At 42.5% G+C, this 15,776-nt stretch overlaps 1 protein-coding gene across 8 annotated transcripts in view; it reads right to left on the bottom strand.

Moving 5' to 3' along the window:
* arhgap32b (Rho GTPase activating protein 32b) overlaps positions 1 to 15,776 on the bottom strand; it is a 109,047-nt gene that overhangs the window by 4,509 nt on the left and 88,762 nt on the right. For all 8 annotated transcript variants that reach the window (XM_067607311.1, XM_067607314.1, XM_067607315.1 and 5 more), the window contains 11 exons: positions 12,822 to 12,971; positions 9,022 to 9,124; positions 6,990 to 7,134; positions 6,323 to 6,405; positions 5,852 to 5,959; positions 3,351 to 3,496; positions 3,046 to 3,247; positions 2,442 to 2,587; positions 2,243 to 2,317; positions 1,308 to 2,141; positions 295 to 968 (listed from right to left, as the gene is read on the bottom strand). In XM_067607311.1, the coding sequence (XP_067463412.1) occupies positions 295 to 968; positions 1,308 to 2,141; positions 2,243 to 2,317; positions 2,442 to 2,587; positions 3,046 to 3,247; positions 3,351 to 3,496; positions 5,852 to 5,959; positions 6,323 to 6,405; positions 6,990 to 7,134; positions 9,022 to 9,124; positions 12,822 to 12,971 (2,666 nt within the window). The remainder of the gene's footprint in view (positions 1 to 294; positions 969 to 1,307; positions 2,142 to 2,242; positions 2,318 to 2,441; positions 2,588 to 3,045; positions 3,248 to 3,350; positions 3,497 to 5,851; positions 5,960 to 6,322; positions 6,406 to 6,989; positions 7,135 to 9,021; positions 9,125 to 12,821; positions 12,972 to 15,776) is intronic.

Here is a 15,776-nt window from a genome sequence, read left to right as displayed (position 1 = left end):
TGACTGTATTGAACAGTGCAGGACTATTACAGGTGAAACATTTGGCTGATTTTTCTCCATCAAACTTCTAAGGAGCTTATCCCTGGTTATATAATTGTGTGCTGCACAAATTTTAGCAAAACTGTGTTTCTTCATAGTTGGCAAAAAAGCAATTTTGCTTGTGTCACTCATGTTATGCTTCATATGAATTATTGATAACATTGGATCATGTTTACTGCAATACAATAACTGACTATAATGACCCTGAATAATTGATAAGTGCCAAAATTCATATGAAACTGATATGACACTCACCTCAGGAACAGACTGTGGTGGTAAGACTCCAGAGTCTTTGCAGCTGCCACTGGGGGTGGTGGCTGGAGTGCTACTGGTTGAGCTGGTATGGACTGGAACCTGTCCTGTAACAGGCTGCTGCCTGTCTGGACTCTTCCTGGTTGGAGAAACCAGGCTGTTTGAACTGGAGAGGGGGGTGCACTTGTGAAGTGGAGTGCCTGGTGGGGTGGAAACTGTTTCTGGCTGAGTTCCAGTTGGAGTTGTAGAGGACTTGGCACTGTCTGACGGCTTGGTAATCGTGCTGGTTAACTCTAGCTGCTGCTGTTTGATTGGAGGACTGGAAGTGGAGGGATAAGATGAAGCTGTGGTGTCGGTTGGAGCAGTGAAGTTTGGTGGCGGGGAACTTCCTCGTCCAGCTGCCTCGTCGGAGGAAGTCTGGAACTGTGGGATCAGTGGTAGTCCTGGCATGTCCTGGAAATCAAAGGCCTCCTGTGGCTGCAGAGGGGACACTGGTGTCGGGGGCTCAGAGGACCGAGAATTAGACTGTATGGAGACCTGCTGGGCAGACTCAGCGAGGGCCAGGGCCAACATGCGGGCAGCGTTTTTAGGAGGGGGAGGAGGAGGGGCAGAAGTGGCAGCTGAAGAGCTGAGGGAACGAGGGGTGAGGTCCTTTGAAGAGTCCGGAGCTACAACTCCTAGCAGGGACACAAAAACACAAGGGATCTATAGTTGAAGAATGAAGAAGCGAGAGAAATGACGGCAGGCAGGCAGGTTTAAGGTGCTTGAAGAGTGGGAAAGAGGGGAAAAGTTAAACGTGATGCTCAGACATCATATGAAAAGATTTATTTAAGATGAAATCCATGCAAACCTGGGAAACTAAACCTAGAAAAAAGGCATTTCAATAATTTGTCATGCATGAATTATAATAGAAGTCTTTTGCATGTAAAACAAGTAACCTTTTCAACCTACGCAGCTTAAACAAAACAGTCAGAAACAAAAACTACACTTTAAAAAGGTCATTCTCTGCTCCCTACCTTGGTGCTCTTGGCTGCAGGCTGCTGGTGCCTGCTGTGTACTGTCCTCTCCCCTCAGTTCTCGACTGTCCACGCTGTCAGAGGCTGCCAGCTTAGTGTGCAGCTCCATTTGGAAAGCCTCACTTAGCGACGGCTCGGCTGCCCTCAGCAGCACGCTGCCCATCAGGGGAGGAGAGTCCTTGGGTCCTGATGGAGGAGATAATGGCTGTGGAGGGACAGCCTGCCCAGCTGTATTCCTGTCAGGCATCTCTGTAGAGAAAATCTCTGAAGTGGCAAATGGTGTCAAACTAGTGGCCTTTCCACATTTAATAGGTGACACAGCCTGTGTGGGTTTATCAGTGTAAGAATAGGAGGTGGTCAGTCTCTTGCTTTCCATCCTCTCTCTGACAGCCGGGCTGAAGTCTGTGGACAACAAGGAGGAGGTCAAGTTGCCCAGGAAGGAGGCAGAGATGAAGTCAGAGCCATTGGTCTTGCCACAGACACTGCCAGGGCTCCTCTTTAACGTGGAGCCCTCAGCCCCAGCTGGTGAGTCATCTAGGGGGAAGGCATAGGAGGTGTCGGGGAGGCTGCACTGGAAAGACATTGGGTCAAAGTCCAAGGAGGCCATGCCAATGTCTGGCGGGCTGAGGTCCACATCTTCACCTGCTGAGCGGGGAGGTGAGATGAGAGCAGGTACACAGATGGGCCCGTCATCCCCGTCGCTGTCCTCTGTGGCATCCAGGTTGTCATAGGAGTTGCAGTGCTGCCGACTGTCCAGCAGCTCGCCGTTAAAGGAGGCCGACAGGGCATCGCTGCTGGAGCGCGGCCGCCGAGGACGATACACTTTGGACTCTCCTGAAGAGGAAAAGAATATAATCAGAAACAATTTCTTTTCAAAGGCCCTTTGTATGAGAGTAGGCTACGCAGTAAAAAGAGCATTTGTAATATGCTGATACCTTCAACATTGTGCAGGGAACTCAATGACTCTTCACTTTTTGCGGATCTTAATGTTGCGGTATCCCCTCTGCCTCCTGAAACACAACAGGTATCAACATTCAGACTTTGACTTTGGTCAAATAACTTTTTCTCGTTACAAAATTTTGCAGTGACTGAAAAAGGAACAGTTTTCCCTCCAGCTGGGGAGGAAGGACTCACCAGCAAGAGCCATGGCCTTTAGTTCATTGGGCTCACTGGGGTTGCGGTGCAGCTTGCGCTTGGACATGGAGGAAGACTTGCCCAGGTTGAAGAAGGAACGCCAACTACCCACAGGAGACTTCTTGGATTTAATAGGAGGCCTCTTCCTGTGAGGCAGGCAACATTTAGTTTACTAATTTACATGGAAATCTCAATGACAGATCCTTAGAGACAAACAGACAATATAGTCAGTTACATGAATCTGTTTTGAATTGCTTTGTAAAACTCTACATGTGTAAAATCAGATCATCCTCATTTTTCAGATATCTGTCTGTATCTTAAACTGAAGGGTCCAGCCTGTGAGATATTAGCAACCTGGTGCAGGAGGAACTGACTCTGCCTTCAGTCCCAACAGCAACCAGCAGAGGGAGACACACTCCACCATTATCATTCAAGTCGAACCAAAAATAAAATGTATATTTATTGCAACAAACCTATGATCTGCACTGTAAAATAAATGTTTGTGTCTCCATTTTCTATGTTTTAGTCTTATGAAGACACTCCCTCAAATTAAACCAAATAGATGATAAACGAAAAATGGTAAATGGAAAATGAGTTAACAAACCTTTCAGTGGGAAACTCGATGACCGTGTGGAACTTGCCCTGCAGGGCAGCAGGACCTTCGCCCACCTCGATGTACTTGCTGTCTTCAGTAACTGGAGAGTTGATCTGAGCCTGAGTCCTGGCCTGGGCCTCCTCTAGACTCAGGAGTTTAGTGGAGGGTGATGAAACCAGCAGGGACTTGGGCCGTGACAATGAGTTGTGACCTGGTGATGTGGAATACAGTGATTACTGGTGAAGGAAAAGCAGCAGTGGGTAGTGGAATGACAGTGTGTGCAGGGGTCTTATCTATGTGATGACTGTGCATACCTGCTCCCTCTCGTATTAGTGAGCTGAGTTTAGTGCTGAAGAGAACATCCACATGATTAAGAATGAACTCCACCACCACTGACTGGATTCGGACTTCCATGAAGGCTGCTGTGCCGCTGAAGCATGCAGATTCAATCTGTTTTGACCTGAGACAACAATGGACAAACAACAGCAGAGAGGGAAGAATAAGTCTGATTTAATAACAGACTCCAGTTAAAAAAGTGTACAATGTCAAGGTATTGAAACCAATATATTCTGTGAAGAGTCCAACTGATTATGTATAAGTGGTTAGATTTACAGTTACACAGTTTGTGTTAAATGATTTTGAGATCCATTTCCAGCGTTTTGTGTTGATCAGCATCCTCCCACAAACAGCTGCTTTAATCCCTCCATTCAAGCAGAGTGACTCATTTAAAGGAAGAGACACAGTGCTTTCTGCTGCACACAGCCCATTATCACAGCTGACTCAAGTCTGACAAATCCTTAATGTATATAGTATAAAAACACCCCCACTGAAACTCTACTACATATACGTCAAACTGTGAATATCACTACAATTATCTTGAGATGTACTTTGTTTTACAAAATCAAGCAAATAACAGGGAAGTTAAAGGACCATACCAGTGGTTTCTATTAGTGCCAGTCGTTTCCCCCAACATGCAGCCACATTTCAGCTTTTATAATGATTGGCAGCATTTTCTAAATATTCAAAATGAAATGTTCAAGTGATACACCCAATTCAGCCACGAAATCACACATCCACATTTATAAATAGTAATTATCATTTAGCTTGTAAAACCATCTTTTATCCTGGGACTAATTTTCACGGTGGAGATATACATTCCTGCTGTGTGCAGGACAGATGTCCCGCCTACAAGTAGTTGTGATTGGACACTCTTCTCTGTGAAGCAAACCACATTTCTGACGAAAACATTCAAGCTGAGAGGGATGCACAGCTTCATTATGTCAGTTCATCCGTAGCAGCTCCGTTAGAGGAATGAGGTAAGCAAAATAATAGATCACATTCATGTCTGATAATTATTCATATATATATCCTGTTGAGTCTCCAAACATCATAGCTTATGAATGCTTTGCTATGTGGCAGCTGAATGGAGAAACTGGGTGATTTTCATTATGCTAACTTATGTTTTCTTGCGTCCTTTCTCCTTCTGTGACCCGGAAATTGTTCCCCCTGCACAGTCATGGAGCATCTTCCAATCCCTTAAATGCACCTGGAAGAGACCAGGAGCGAGGAGAGAGGAAGTGTTTTACCAGACGGTAACTCTCCTCTGATCAAATGTTTATTGATTGGTCAGCTGATCTAACGGGACAGTAAACAGTTGGGCTGCTGTTGTAACACAGCAGATCAGGAAAACTACTTGTGGAACAGGAATCAAAGCACCAACAGCATCTGATCATAGCCTATTCATAAAATAAAAATGACTGAATAAGGAATCAATCACAAAAAACACTGTTGTAACTATTATTATTTTCTTCATAAGCCAAAAGGCCTCTCCCTTCTTCTTTTCCATTTCAGTACTTCTCAGCTCCTTCAGGAAAATATGACGCTGTGCAGCTGTGTGTCTCCTGTAAAATCATCCTGAGCCTGAGAAGCACGTCAGACTTTCACAAACTAAATAAGCAACATTTTATTCAAACATATTCTGCAGGCTACAGCTGTTTTTATTGCTCCCTCGCGTCAGCTGTTCTTTCAGTAATTAACAGGTTTAAATTGTCTATTTGTGTCTTATTCTGTGACAACCAGCTGCTGCTATAGATTTATAATCAAATGATAAAACACTGCAGCAGTTATCAGGTGTTTTCCTTCCAGCTATCAATATGTAGAAATTAAGTAACGGTTTAGAGTACATGCATTTTAAATGTAAACTTTAAACTGTATTAATAATTTCTACATATTAAGACCTGAATTCTACATATTTGACAGTTGAGGTGACTTGTGTCAAGAGTAGCTGTCGTCTCCTCAAAATGATGCTGGAGTGAGTGAGGACGTCCCCTTTGATGAATTAAAGTCCTCCGTCCTCGAGTCTCTTCCTCGACACCAGTGAGGGAAGCGAGCAGACACGTTAGCTAAATGAAAAAGCACCATCTGTCATCAGAGCTTCACTTCAGCACCTGAATACACCAGCAGGAAGGATTCACAGATCACTCTGCTGTTTGAACACTAACTCTAAAATGAAGAAACTTTCATGAAAACCAATGCAGACTTGTGTTTCATTATGACACATTAACTATGTTGAGCAAGTTTCCAGTCTGTAAAAGTTGATTTTGAAAGCGTACTAAAATGAACTCAGAAAGTAGGAAAGATCCATTGAAATGACATCGCCATTTGAATTGGGAAACGACTGTTGGTAATGTAATTATAAGCACATCACATACATTTACTAGACTGACTGTGCAAAACCACTGGAATTGAAATCTACAGCCAATCAAGCTGTCACCACAATGAAAAAACTATTTTACACAAGAGGACAGCGTCTGACCTCAGCAGGTTGGGGGCCCAGACGATGGCCAGGTTCTTGCTGTGCATGTTGGTGATGTAGCTGAATGCTGCCAGGTGGGAGAGATGTCTCATGAGAAACTCCAGGGTCCTGTGAATCAAATATTCATTTATTCAGATTTAATTGGCCTTCACTAGTCATGTGCAGACTAATGGCAATGATAGAGCTACTTCTTCAGAGCATCAATATTTCACTATGTGGTCAAATCCCTGTGGGATGTCACTTAGAAATTTGCATTTGTATGCTTTCACAGAGGATGGGAAAGTCAATTCATCATCACCAAAACAAACGTCAGCTGGGACCTGTTAAATACTTCCATTCAATAACAGTGTGGCATTAGAAAAACCCTTGATTTTAACACCCACACACACACACACAATTGATGTGAATGCACATCTGTAATGCGGCAGTTCCTCGGCCTGCCAAAGGGGGACAGTGTGCCTCTACGCTGACCTGTAATGCGGTGGAGGAAGCTGCTGGATGACATCATGAATTTTGATGAGTCGTTCTTCATCTGTCGCTGCTGATACAGCCTCCTTCAGAGTGAAAACAGAGGGAGAGATGGTGAGATAGGGAGAGGGAGATAGATAGTGGAATGTATCAGTGTATCAGCATTAAACTCATTCACTTGTCATGCCAGGTCCACACTGCTACATGGAGCACGGAGGGGACATCAGTCTGCAGCCACAAACCCCCCCCTGCCCCCCCGCCTCCTCTCCCCAGCTGCCATAACAACCAGCAAACATTTACTTCATCTTCAGGGACGGCTCTGTTGTGCTTGGAGAGAGTTTTTATTCCAAGTCACACAGAGAGCGGTTTGCTGTATTTGTAATAACAGGGTGTGTCAAGTACAATGCTATTATTTTAGGGGTGTCTGTGAATCATAACTATAAGATGAATTTGAAGAATTCCTATAGATAAATCTGAGGATTTATAGAAATCAGGCACACATTTGAAAATGAACACTGTCAGTCACAGTCAATCAGTGTCCTTTGGGATTAAGGAATGTCTTTGGGGCACTGCTAAGCACTGAAACCAAAAAAATCACGTGCTTTGATAGTGAGCAGAGTTGTAGTGTAAGAAATCAGTGTGTAAGAAGTCCGAGTGAGGCTTTGCTTACAGAGAATTTCTCGTAGAGCTGGTAGGTGAGCAGGGGGTTGGGCAGCTCTCTGAAGTAGAGCTTGCACAGCGAGCCAACACAGTGGATGTCCTGGATGTAAACATCTTTGGTCAGGTCGGGGATCTGCTCAGAGTCAAACTCATGCCTGATGAAAGACAGAGAGGGCAAAGATGGAGTCAACAAATGAACTTACTCTGAAGGATAATACATCAGTGAATGACTGCTGTGGTTTAAAGGTAAAGTCAGCGATTCTAATCCAATGCTCTTTTTGTCAAATGCAGTGAATATCTCCTCACAGTCAGCTAGCTGTCTGTTCTGTGTGTGCACTGAAAGAAAATAGAGTGTTCATAAACAGTGAACACAGTGACTCGAAGCGAGCCACACAACACTACCCCATCCAATCAGCAACAGGGGGTGTTTGTGCTCGTGCACAGGACAGAGACAGGACAGTCATCAGAGCAGCTGTCTGGTTGAGGACATGACAGTCTCTCATCTCCAGCACCCGTTGAATGGTGGGGAAGGCTGGTGAACTGGAGATAGAGAGGCTGTGGCCAATTCACATAGAAAGTGTTTTCTCACACAACAGATATATTTCCATTTTATTAAATGTATCAATCCACACCGAATAAGAGAGAGATCCTCGCATTTCTTTATGCTCTGAGTCTGATTATGTCACGTTTAGTGAAGCATAATCTGAGCAGGCAGCTGTTTAAATCATATAAACATGCTGCTGTATATGCTTCAACTTATTAATGTATCGTTGAATCAATAAATACAAACACTGTTGATTTCTTCCCATGGAGCCGACATGCAAACTATTTTGGCTCAGTATATTTCTGCTGTCAGTCGGCCTGGTGAAGGCAGTTTGTCTGGCTGCTGTCGTCTCAGCTTTCCAGGAGCTGCAGCTGACAGTCAACTGCTTCTGTGGACTGTGAGGAAGCTGCAGAGAGGCGGGGAGTGTGGATGGACTGTTTCGGCTCACATGAGATGATATTTTTTCCACTTGTGATAGTGTGTCAGAGGAACAGAAGTGACTCTACAGCTGGCGCATTGCTCTGGATTCTGTCATATTTCTCTTTTGGTCATCGCCTTAGCCATGCACGTCCATGAATTTGGGGGACAGAGCTTGAAGCTTGAAGGGAGGGGTGTATTTGTTTAGTTCACATATCAACCATCTCTCTCCAGAATGACTGACTCTACCTTTAATGGATGGATACAAGTCACAAAAAAAGTCAAGACAAACCTCAGTGGTGTTTTGGAAGAGAAAATTATTGGTATATCCGAGTGTGCCTACACATCTACACAATTATTCCCATTTCTGTTTTGAGCTGATCCTAGATCCTTCATGTGGCTGCATACAGCCCCAACAGGCTCCACCAATCAGAAAGTAAGGGCAGCCTGAGGCAAAACCCTGGGCAAAAAAAGTCCAATGTGCACTTGGTGCTGCTCATGAAGCTTAATATTGCTGTGTAAAAACGACGACCTAGAGTGGTGGTTGGACAGTCAGAGGACACTTTAGAGAAACGTGAGAAGGACATGTCTCCCTTATTCCCAGCGGAAAGTACAACCTTGCATGTGGTCCTCTACACATAAACAGGGACATTCCTATCCTATATATTTACATGTAAACACTGCATTACCCTCATATACCTCACAGCATAGCAGAACATAAACAGTAACTCCACAACACATACTGTATGTTGCCTCTTTACGAGCCTCGACCGCTATAAAAGCTCTGATCACCAAAGTTCTTATCCTAGTATGACATCCTATCCTAGTAGATAGTAAAGACTGTTGATGAGAAACAACTGTTACACTGTATATCATAACATATTTTCTTTAACAGATGATATAATCTTAGATGGAATTCATATGTTTTTATCATCTAAAGGCTGATAACATATGGAGGAGATTTGTGAGCTGTAGCAAAGGGCATTTCAGTGGAAGCAGCACACACGGAGTGGAGGTTTTGATAAACACTTCAATCACATCCTGTGCCAGCTGTAATCAGTGGTCAGTGTGAGTGTCCTACCGCAATTTCTGGATATTTGAGGCGATTCCAGAGAGGCGGTAGATGCCGTCCACCACACCGTGCTTCTCGATGAACTCGGTGCAGCTCTTGAGGACCTGGGGAACTGTGAACAGAAAAAAAAAACAGTGTGTCATCACATAACACATCTCTTTCAGTCAATATTTGTCCAGTCTTCGCTGAGCACTGCAAGGTCGAGAGCAGGACGGCTTTTCTTTTTGAAGTGTGTGTAGTGTGCGGCCAAGCTAGAGCTCAAGGCCTTTTTGGACAAGAGGCCGCAGGCTCAGAGGGAATATTGAGCAAGGAGAACTTTCTTTCTTGTGCCTCTTGAGCTGAGGGTAAAAAACATCTGAACCTCGACATGACATGCTCAAGTCGCTTGTGAAGTGGCAACCAATATATCCTCAAGAGTTTTTCACATATTTTATGGCCTTTAACCTTTTCTTGACATGAGTCTGCGTAGTTTTCTGGATGAAGCACATAGTGAAATAACATGTTGTCTGTGAGCATGGCAGCCAATCACATACGCCCAGCTTCAAAGCACAACACCAGTGATTGTGTGTTAGAGACAGACAGACGAAAAAAGAAAAACCTCAGAAAAACACGGAGCTTCTTCATTCTCCTTGGCCAGACCATGAATCATGCAGACATGTTATTTATCTGTGTGTGTGTGTGTATATGGGAGATAAGGACTGTGTGTATGCGTATAAGGAGGTTCCCAGGCCTCCCACAGCTCACACATCATTCAGAGGATGACAGAGAGTGGGACACTCGCCGAAGCAGCTGTTGAGACGAATTCCACACATAGCGAAAGAGAAAACAAGGCGAGATTTGAGGAAACTAGTTGGCATTCTCCAGCAGAGGAGAGCGCTGTGAGGGTGGATAAATCCTCTCCAATTCTTCACGTGGGAAGAATTTCTTACCACACTTCTTATCACAAAGATACACAATAATATATGTGTGAATGTTGAGAAAACTCAACATTCAAAACTAAATTCTAGTCAAAACATCAGCATTCAGAGCAACTGCTTTCAACTGATTTCTCTGATGGTTTTGATTCTTTAAACGGCAAAGCTTTAAGTGACTTAAACCCTCAAATAACTGATTTTCTGGCCACTTGGGGGCAGCGGAAACAAGCAATGAACACAATATCATCATCTTTAAAGTTGATATGTTGAACTCAACCATTATAATTCATTTGAAGTTGCGTTTCTGTCCACCTGGTGAATGTAAGTCCAATATTCACTCTCTTTTAGCTCTGGTTTTGCTCTCTACCCACCTGAGGGAAATATCTGGCTCTTTAGCTGCTAAATGTTCCACTATGTTCACCAGCTAGTCTACAGCTAACTGTGTCTGTTTGCTGTTTGGTGCTGAGCAGGTAGTGTACAGTGGCTTTTTAGAGCTTTTTCTCTGAAAACAACACTATGAGTAGTGCTGAGAATGAACCAAAACAGTAAAGTTGCAGTCGGACAGCTGAACTATGAGCTGAACTCTGTATAGCTCTGAAAAGCTGAGGGGAGCTGCAGAGTCACTGATAATTCTCTGTAGGTTCATCACTATGAGCCACGCCCAACACATTACACACTGTCAGCTCATACATTTTTATTATAAAAAATATCGATTGTAGACGCTTCAAGTGCAGCAAGAGATGAAAACCTTTTGGCATAGAGAGAGTCTCAGTGCTCATAAAATACAAATGATCATCTAGCTTGGAAGCCAATCCAATATTCAACTTACACAAGTGTGATGTGGAAACTTGAAGCCTCCAGTGCACATAAACTGAGAATGGACTTTACAGTGAAGTAGGAGACATCTTGTGTCCAGCAGTTTAACTTTTGGAATTTACAATATTTGCATATTCATCGATTCTGGATTTTTCAATGAAGGAGAAGGTGATGTCATTTTAAGAATTTTTAACTGGTTAACTGAACTTTCTATTGTAGGAAAACCATATCAAAAACAAATTATTATTCCAAGCAGAGTATTTTTATATATTTTAAAACATCTCTGGAGGGGATCTTAAATGTTTCTCTTGCTCCATGAGATCATAGTTATATTTCATTTCTTACAAGTCTCTGAAGCAGTCAGAAAACCTCGATCGTTTGACCTAGTAAAGTGAGACAGAATGGCTTATCTCTCCATGTCAATGTATGACAGGATTTACAGAGGTCAAGGATTGACTCCTTCACCCATGAATGTGTGACTGCAATGCAGAACGTCTTGTTTAATGGACACAGTGTGAGCTAATGTGCTGGCAAGATGAGAACCATTCATGTCCAGACACGACATATGATCCATTAACGTGAATAAACGGGTTTTCAAGTTGGTGTCAACATGAACTGAAATTAAGTTATTGATCAAGGCTCAACAGAAGAGTAACATCATTATGCTGGTTCGACTTGATGTTTCATGGTAATCAGGACACCATTATCCTCCCACTCTGTCATTGAGACCATCACATCAGCTTACCTGCCAAACACCATGCTGCTGGTAGCTCAGACAATCAATGAGCCTGCAGCAGATGAATGTAGGTAAGGACTTTACCTCGGCAAATATCTTAATGACGACCAGAAAGCAGAGGTAGTGTTTATATACAGTATGTGGTGTACATGTTGTTGTTGCCAGTGCCACACTAGCTGTTTCCCCCTGCTTCTAATCTTCTTCATCTATTCTAAGCTAAGCTTCATAATAACTTCACATTAAATGAGTGGTGTTGACTTTCACATCTAACTCAGCAAGAAAGCAAATAGGAGGAGACATGACTTTGTTGTTGTAGTGATGGAAATAATGCTGTGGAAATGGACACACTGAGCTTATAAGACAACAGGTAAATATGGAGGAAGTTTTAACTCTGCATTAACGAGGGAACAGGAGAAATTAGGAATAAAGGCCTGACTCATATGTCTGTCTCATATAAGTCTGTTGCTAATAAAGGCCTGGTTTTCTCTGCCATTCAGAATGTATGACACTGAGAAAAAAAGTAGAAATGGATCCAGTTTTTTAAAAAAAAAAAAAAACAGGGTCATAGGTAATTACCATAGACTGTAAAAAATAATGGATGTAGCCACCGTGATGTCACCCATTGGTTTGTGGTCTCCCGTTCTGAAACCTAGAGTTTGCATTTTGACCATATTTGGACAACAGGGTGGCGCTGACCCTAACGCTAGCTGCTAGCTTGGTTAGCATGGTGCATTTACAGTCTATGGTTAACTGTAATAATGCTAATGCTAATTTATGCTAGTGAAAAACAGGCGTAAAACCATTAAAACAAAATGTTTTTAGGCAACCAAAACGATACAATTAACTTTTATGACCTGAAAACACACTGAAATAGCGACGCTACAGCTACGCCTATACTCTGTGAATCTTGGGTTACACCACGGTTACATTACCTTACCAACGTTGATGCTGTGGTAGCGACTCACCTGTCACTCAAAGCGGCCATGCTCTTAATTATACATAACTTTAAGCCTTAATAAAATTTAAAGTGGTGAGTTATATAAAAATTCACCCACTGTACAGTTGTCATGAAAGGGGAAATTAGCTGTAGAGACCAAAAACATTTTTTGTACCAGACTGCAACACGTTTCTTTCCGCTGTAAAGTTGGGCATTTTAAAATGGGGGTCTATGGGGATTGACTCACTTTTGGAGCAAGCCTGTGTGGCTATTCAAGGAACGGCAGTTTTGGCACTTCTGCGTTGGCTTCATTTTTCAGCCCCGGAGGTTGCCGCTTGGTAATTACCCACACTAGGCTGGCAAACTCTAAACGCTCACTGTGTGTTTGCATGTGACTCTTTCTCACCATCATGTCCTGAGTTGAGGAGGTGTTCTCCCAGGTCGCAGCCGAACACCCTCTCCCGCAGGATGCCCCTCTGCTTCAGCTTCTGCTTGGTGGGCCTGGACTTCATGAAGGAGCGCAAGAAGGTGATCAGCTTCCCGTGCTTCTTAGAAACTGAGGAATGAAGGAAGGAAAGAGGGACACATCTTAGATCCCTTACACAACTGTTGAACACTCTACAGTAAGTGTGGGTTTGACACAGGCTCAGCTTTCACACAAGGTCTGTCCGTGCACTAGAATGAAACCCCATACAAGCTGCTCAAGGTTGTCCCTTTGTGCGTTTCGGCTTCATTCTAATGCAAACCCTTCCTTTATGCATGTGTAGTTTCCTTGAAGTGAAAGCTTCGTTCTTAAATACCACCTCCCAGGCAACTACAAAGGAATCCTCCACATCCAATACCAGTATCCTCTGCTCCCCTTCAAAACAAGACAAAAAAAAAAGGAGCAGACCTACTTAAAAAACCCAAACCGCATTAATCAGATACTATGTCTGGGAAAGGGTCGTAAGCCTCTTAAACTACACACCAGTTGTTTTCTCTTTAGAGTGATGTGGAAAGGCTATCAAGTGAATCAAAATGTCTGCATTTTTTGGAGGGGTGAACAATGACGCTGGCCTCGACTCCAAACATTTGTTCAAAAAAAAAAAAAAAATCTTCACTGAAAAATCACACACATTCTCCTTTAACTGAGCTTTCAGTTCAGCTGTCTAACAGTCTTGGATAAACAGACACGGGCTATAATATACGCTGAACAGTCTCAATCTCATTTTTTCAGACAATGACAGTAGGTGCACTGACGCCTTCCTGTCAATCAATCAAATGTCAGGATAGATATATAGCACCAGTCAAAAGTTTGGACACACTGTCTCATGCAAGAGAATGGGAAGGTGAGTCAAACTTTGAACTGGTGCTGTGCATATAGAAATTGTACTGCTCTATGGAAATTAAACAGATTAATCACAGAGTTCAAAACAAATCATTCCATTATGTTAAACCTGTACCAAGTTCAATATTAAGGTATATTCTACAAAGCTCTCTCTGTGAAGAAGAGGATACTACTAATCCTAATATTTACAGGATGTTTTCCAGGTGGACTCTTATCTTTTTGCCTCTGTGCTCTCTTGCAGCTGTCTGTGGTATGCCCACAGCTCCTGCAACTGCTTCAGTAAAGACATTCTCATCTCGGATCTCTCTCTCTTTTTCTAGTACCTTTGATCCTGTGTGGACACTTCAGTGAACTTATATCCTCCTGCCCTTCACACTGACTTTGACCAACAACTCCCCCTTTTATTCCTTCACTCTGCTGTCTTTAATAGCACACGTATCCTTTCACAATCCGGAAAACCAATAAAAGAATCTGGAGCACTCGATGGCCACGTGGTCCGCACTCCTGAAATCTGAAACAATGAAACTGCCAGCACAGACGGTCTTGCTCAGGCAACAAACGACAACCAAGGAACACTTGCTGAAGGTTTACTATAGAGGACAGTATTAAAATCATCCATTACCTATCCAATCTATGACCACTGTCCTCTTTCAGCCTCACAGCATCTGGAACTTCACTAAATCTTTGAACAGAGTGATCATCACACCAGCATCTCCTGTCTGAGGTGCTCTGGTAAAGTGGAAAAACTGCTGTGTTGCATCAGTTTTTTTAATCTATATTCTAGGGCACATTCTTTTAACTGATTATAAACACAGTCACAATCGCAACCCCTTCCACTTCTCTCATGTGTTTCGCAGACTTGACATCATATTTATTTGAACTGTTCCAGACTTCAGACCAAAACAAACGCACAGACTGCAATTTAAAGAGTAAAGAATTTAGGATTCAATCAAATAAATAAGTAATCTCTGGGGAGATGCTGTTTGCTGTGCCAAGCTGAGCTCCGCTTCGATTGCAATACAAGAGAAAGTAGGCCACAGACTATCTCCAGAAACAAAACAAGCTGAGTTAAAGAAAACAAAGGCTGCATTGTGTTTGGAAGATAACAAGTTTACAATAAAAGTGAGAAGGCAGTGTCTTTACTTGCAGCTCCTTTAGCAATGATTTGTCCGAAGTGATGATAATATGATGAAAATATAACACATTTATAACAAGAGTTATAACATCATGAACCATATACACACGTGCTGTTATGAATATTATTTAAAAAAAACGTAGCACCAAACAGAGACTTGGCCCTCTAGCCCAGAGACTATTAGGTAAAAACTAATGAGAGGCTGGCTGTTTTGCATGCTAAATATACACTATGGCGGTAAATTGCATGCAGAACACTTAATTGACAGTCCATAGAGCACATTTAGAATGCAAACATCAAGACCGGAGCAAAACTAATGAGCTCATGGGAATGGAAAGTAACTTTGTAGCTGAATTAATTTAACAGTTTCTCATTGTGTTGGCAGAACAAAGATATAGGCATACGGTGACAGTGCATGAAGAAGTGTTTCAGAAATACTAACAACTACTGTATGTTCAGTGCCACTTGTTACTTTGCATTCACATTTGCACTTTAAATCAAACACACAGTATGTCAAGGAAATGTAGAACAAGTTTGTTGTTCATTGTTTTTTTGTGATTGTTACCAAAAAACTGCTTGCAGGCAATTTTCCTGAAATGAGGTTCACATTTGGTATTTATTCATTGCATGTCTACACATCTATCCACTAACTGCTGTGTGTGATAGATCTGTTTCTTTGTAGATGATCATCTAATCTATTCTATCAATTAGTGTTAACTAAAGTTGTATTCTTTTGGCCAATCTTCAAAATAGAGCTGTAGCAATTAGTCGATGAATTGATTAGTCAATATGACAAAACATAATCATGAATCATTTTGATAATAGATTGTTTAAGTAATTTTCAAGAAAAATGACTTTTATTTCCTAGTCCCAGCATCTGGATTGTGAGTATTTGCAGC

Source organism: Thunnus thynnus, chromosome 13 (assembly GCF_963924715.1).
Source record: "Thunnus thynnus chromosome 13, fThuThy2.1, whole genome shotgun sequence".
Classification (NCBI taxonomy): Eukaryota; Metazoa; Chordata; class Actinopteri; order Scombriformes; family Scombridae; genus Thunnus; species Thunnus thynnus.
The sequence above is the reverse complement of the archived record's forward strand: the minus strand, read 5'-3'. Positions and strand labels throughout refer to the sequence as shown.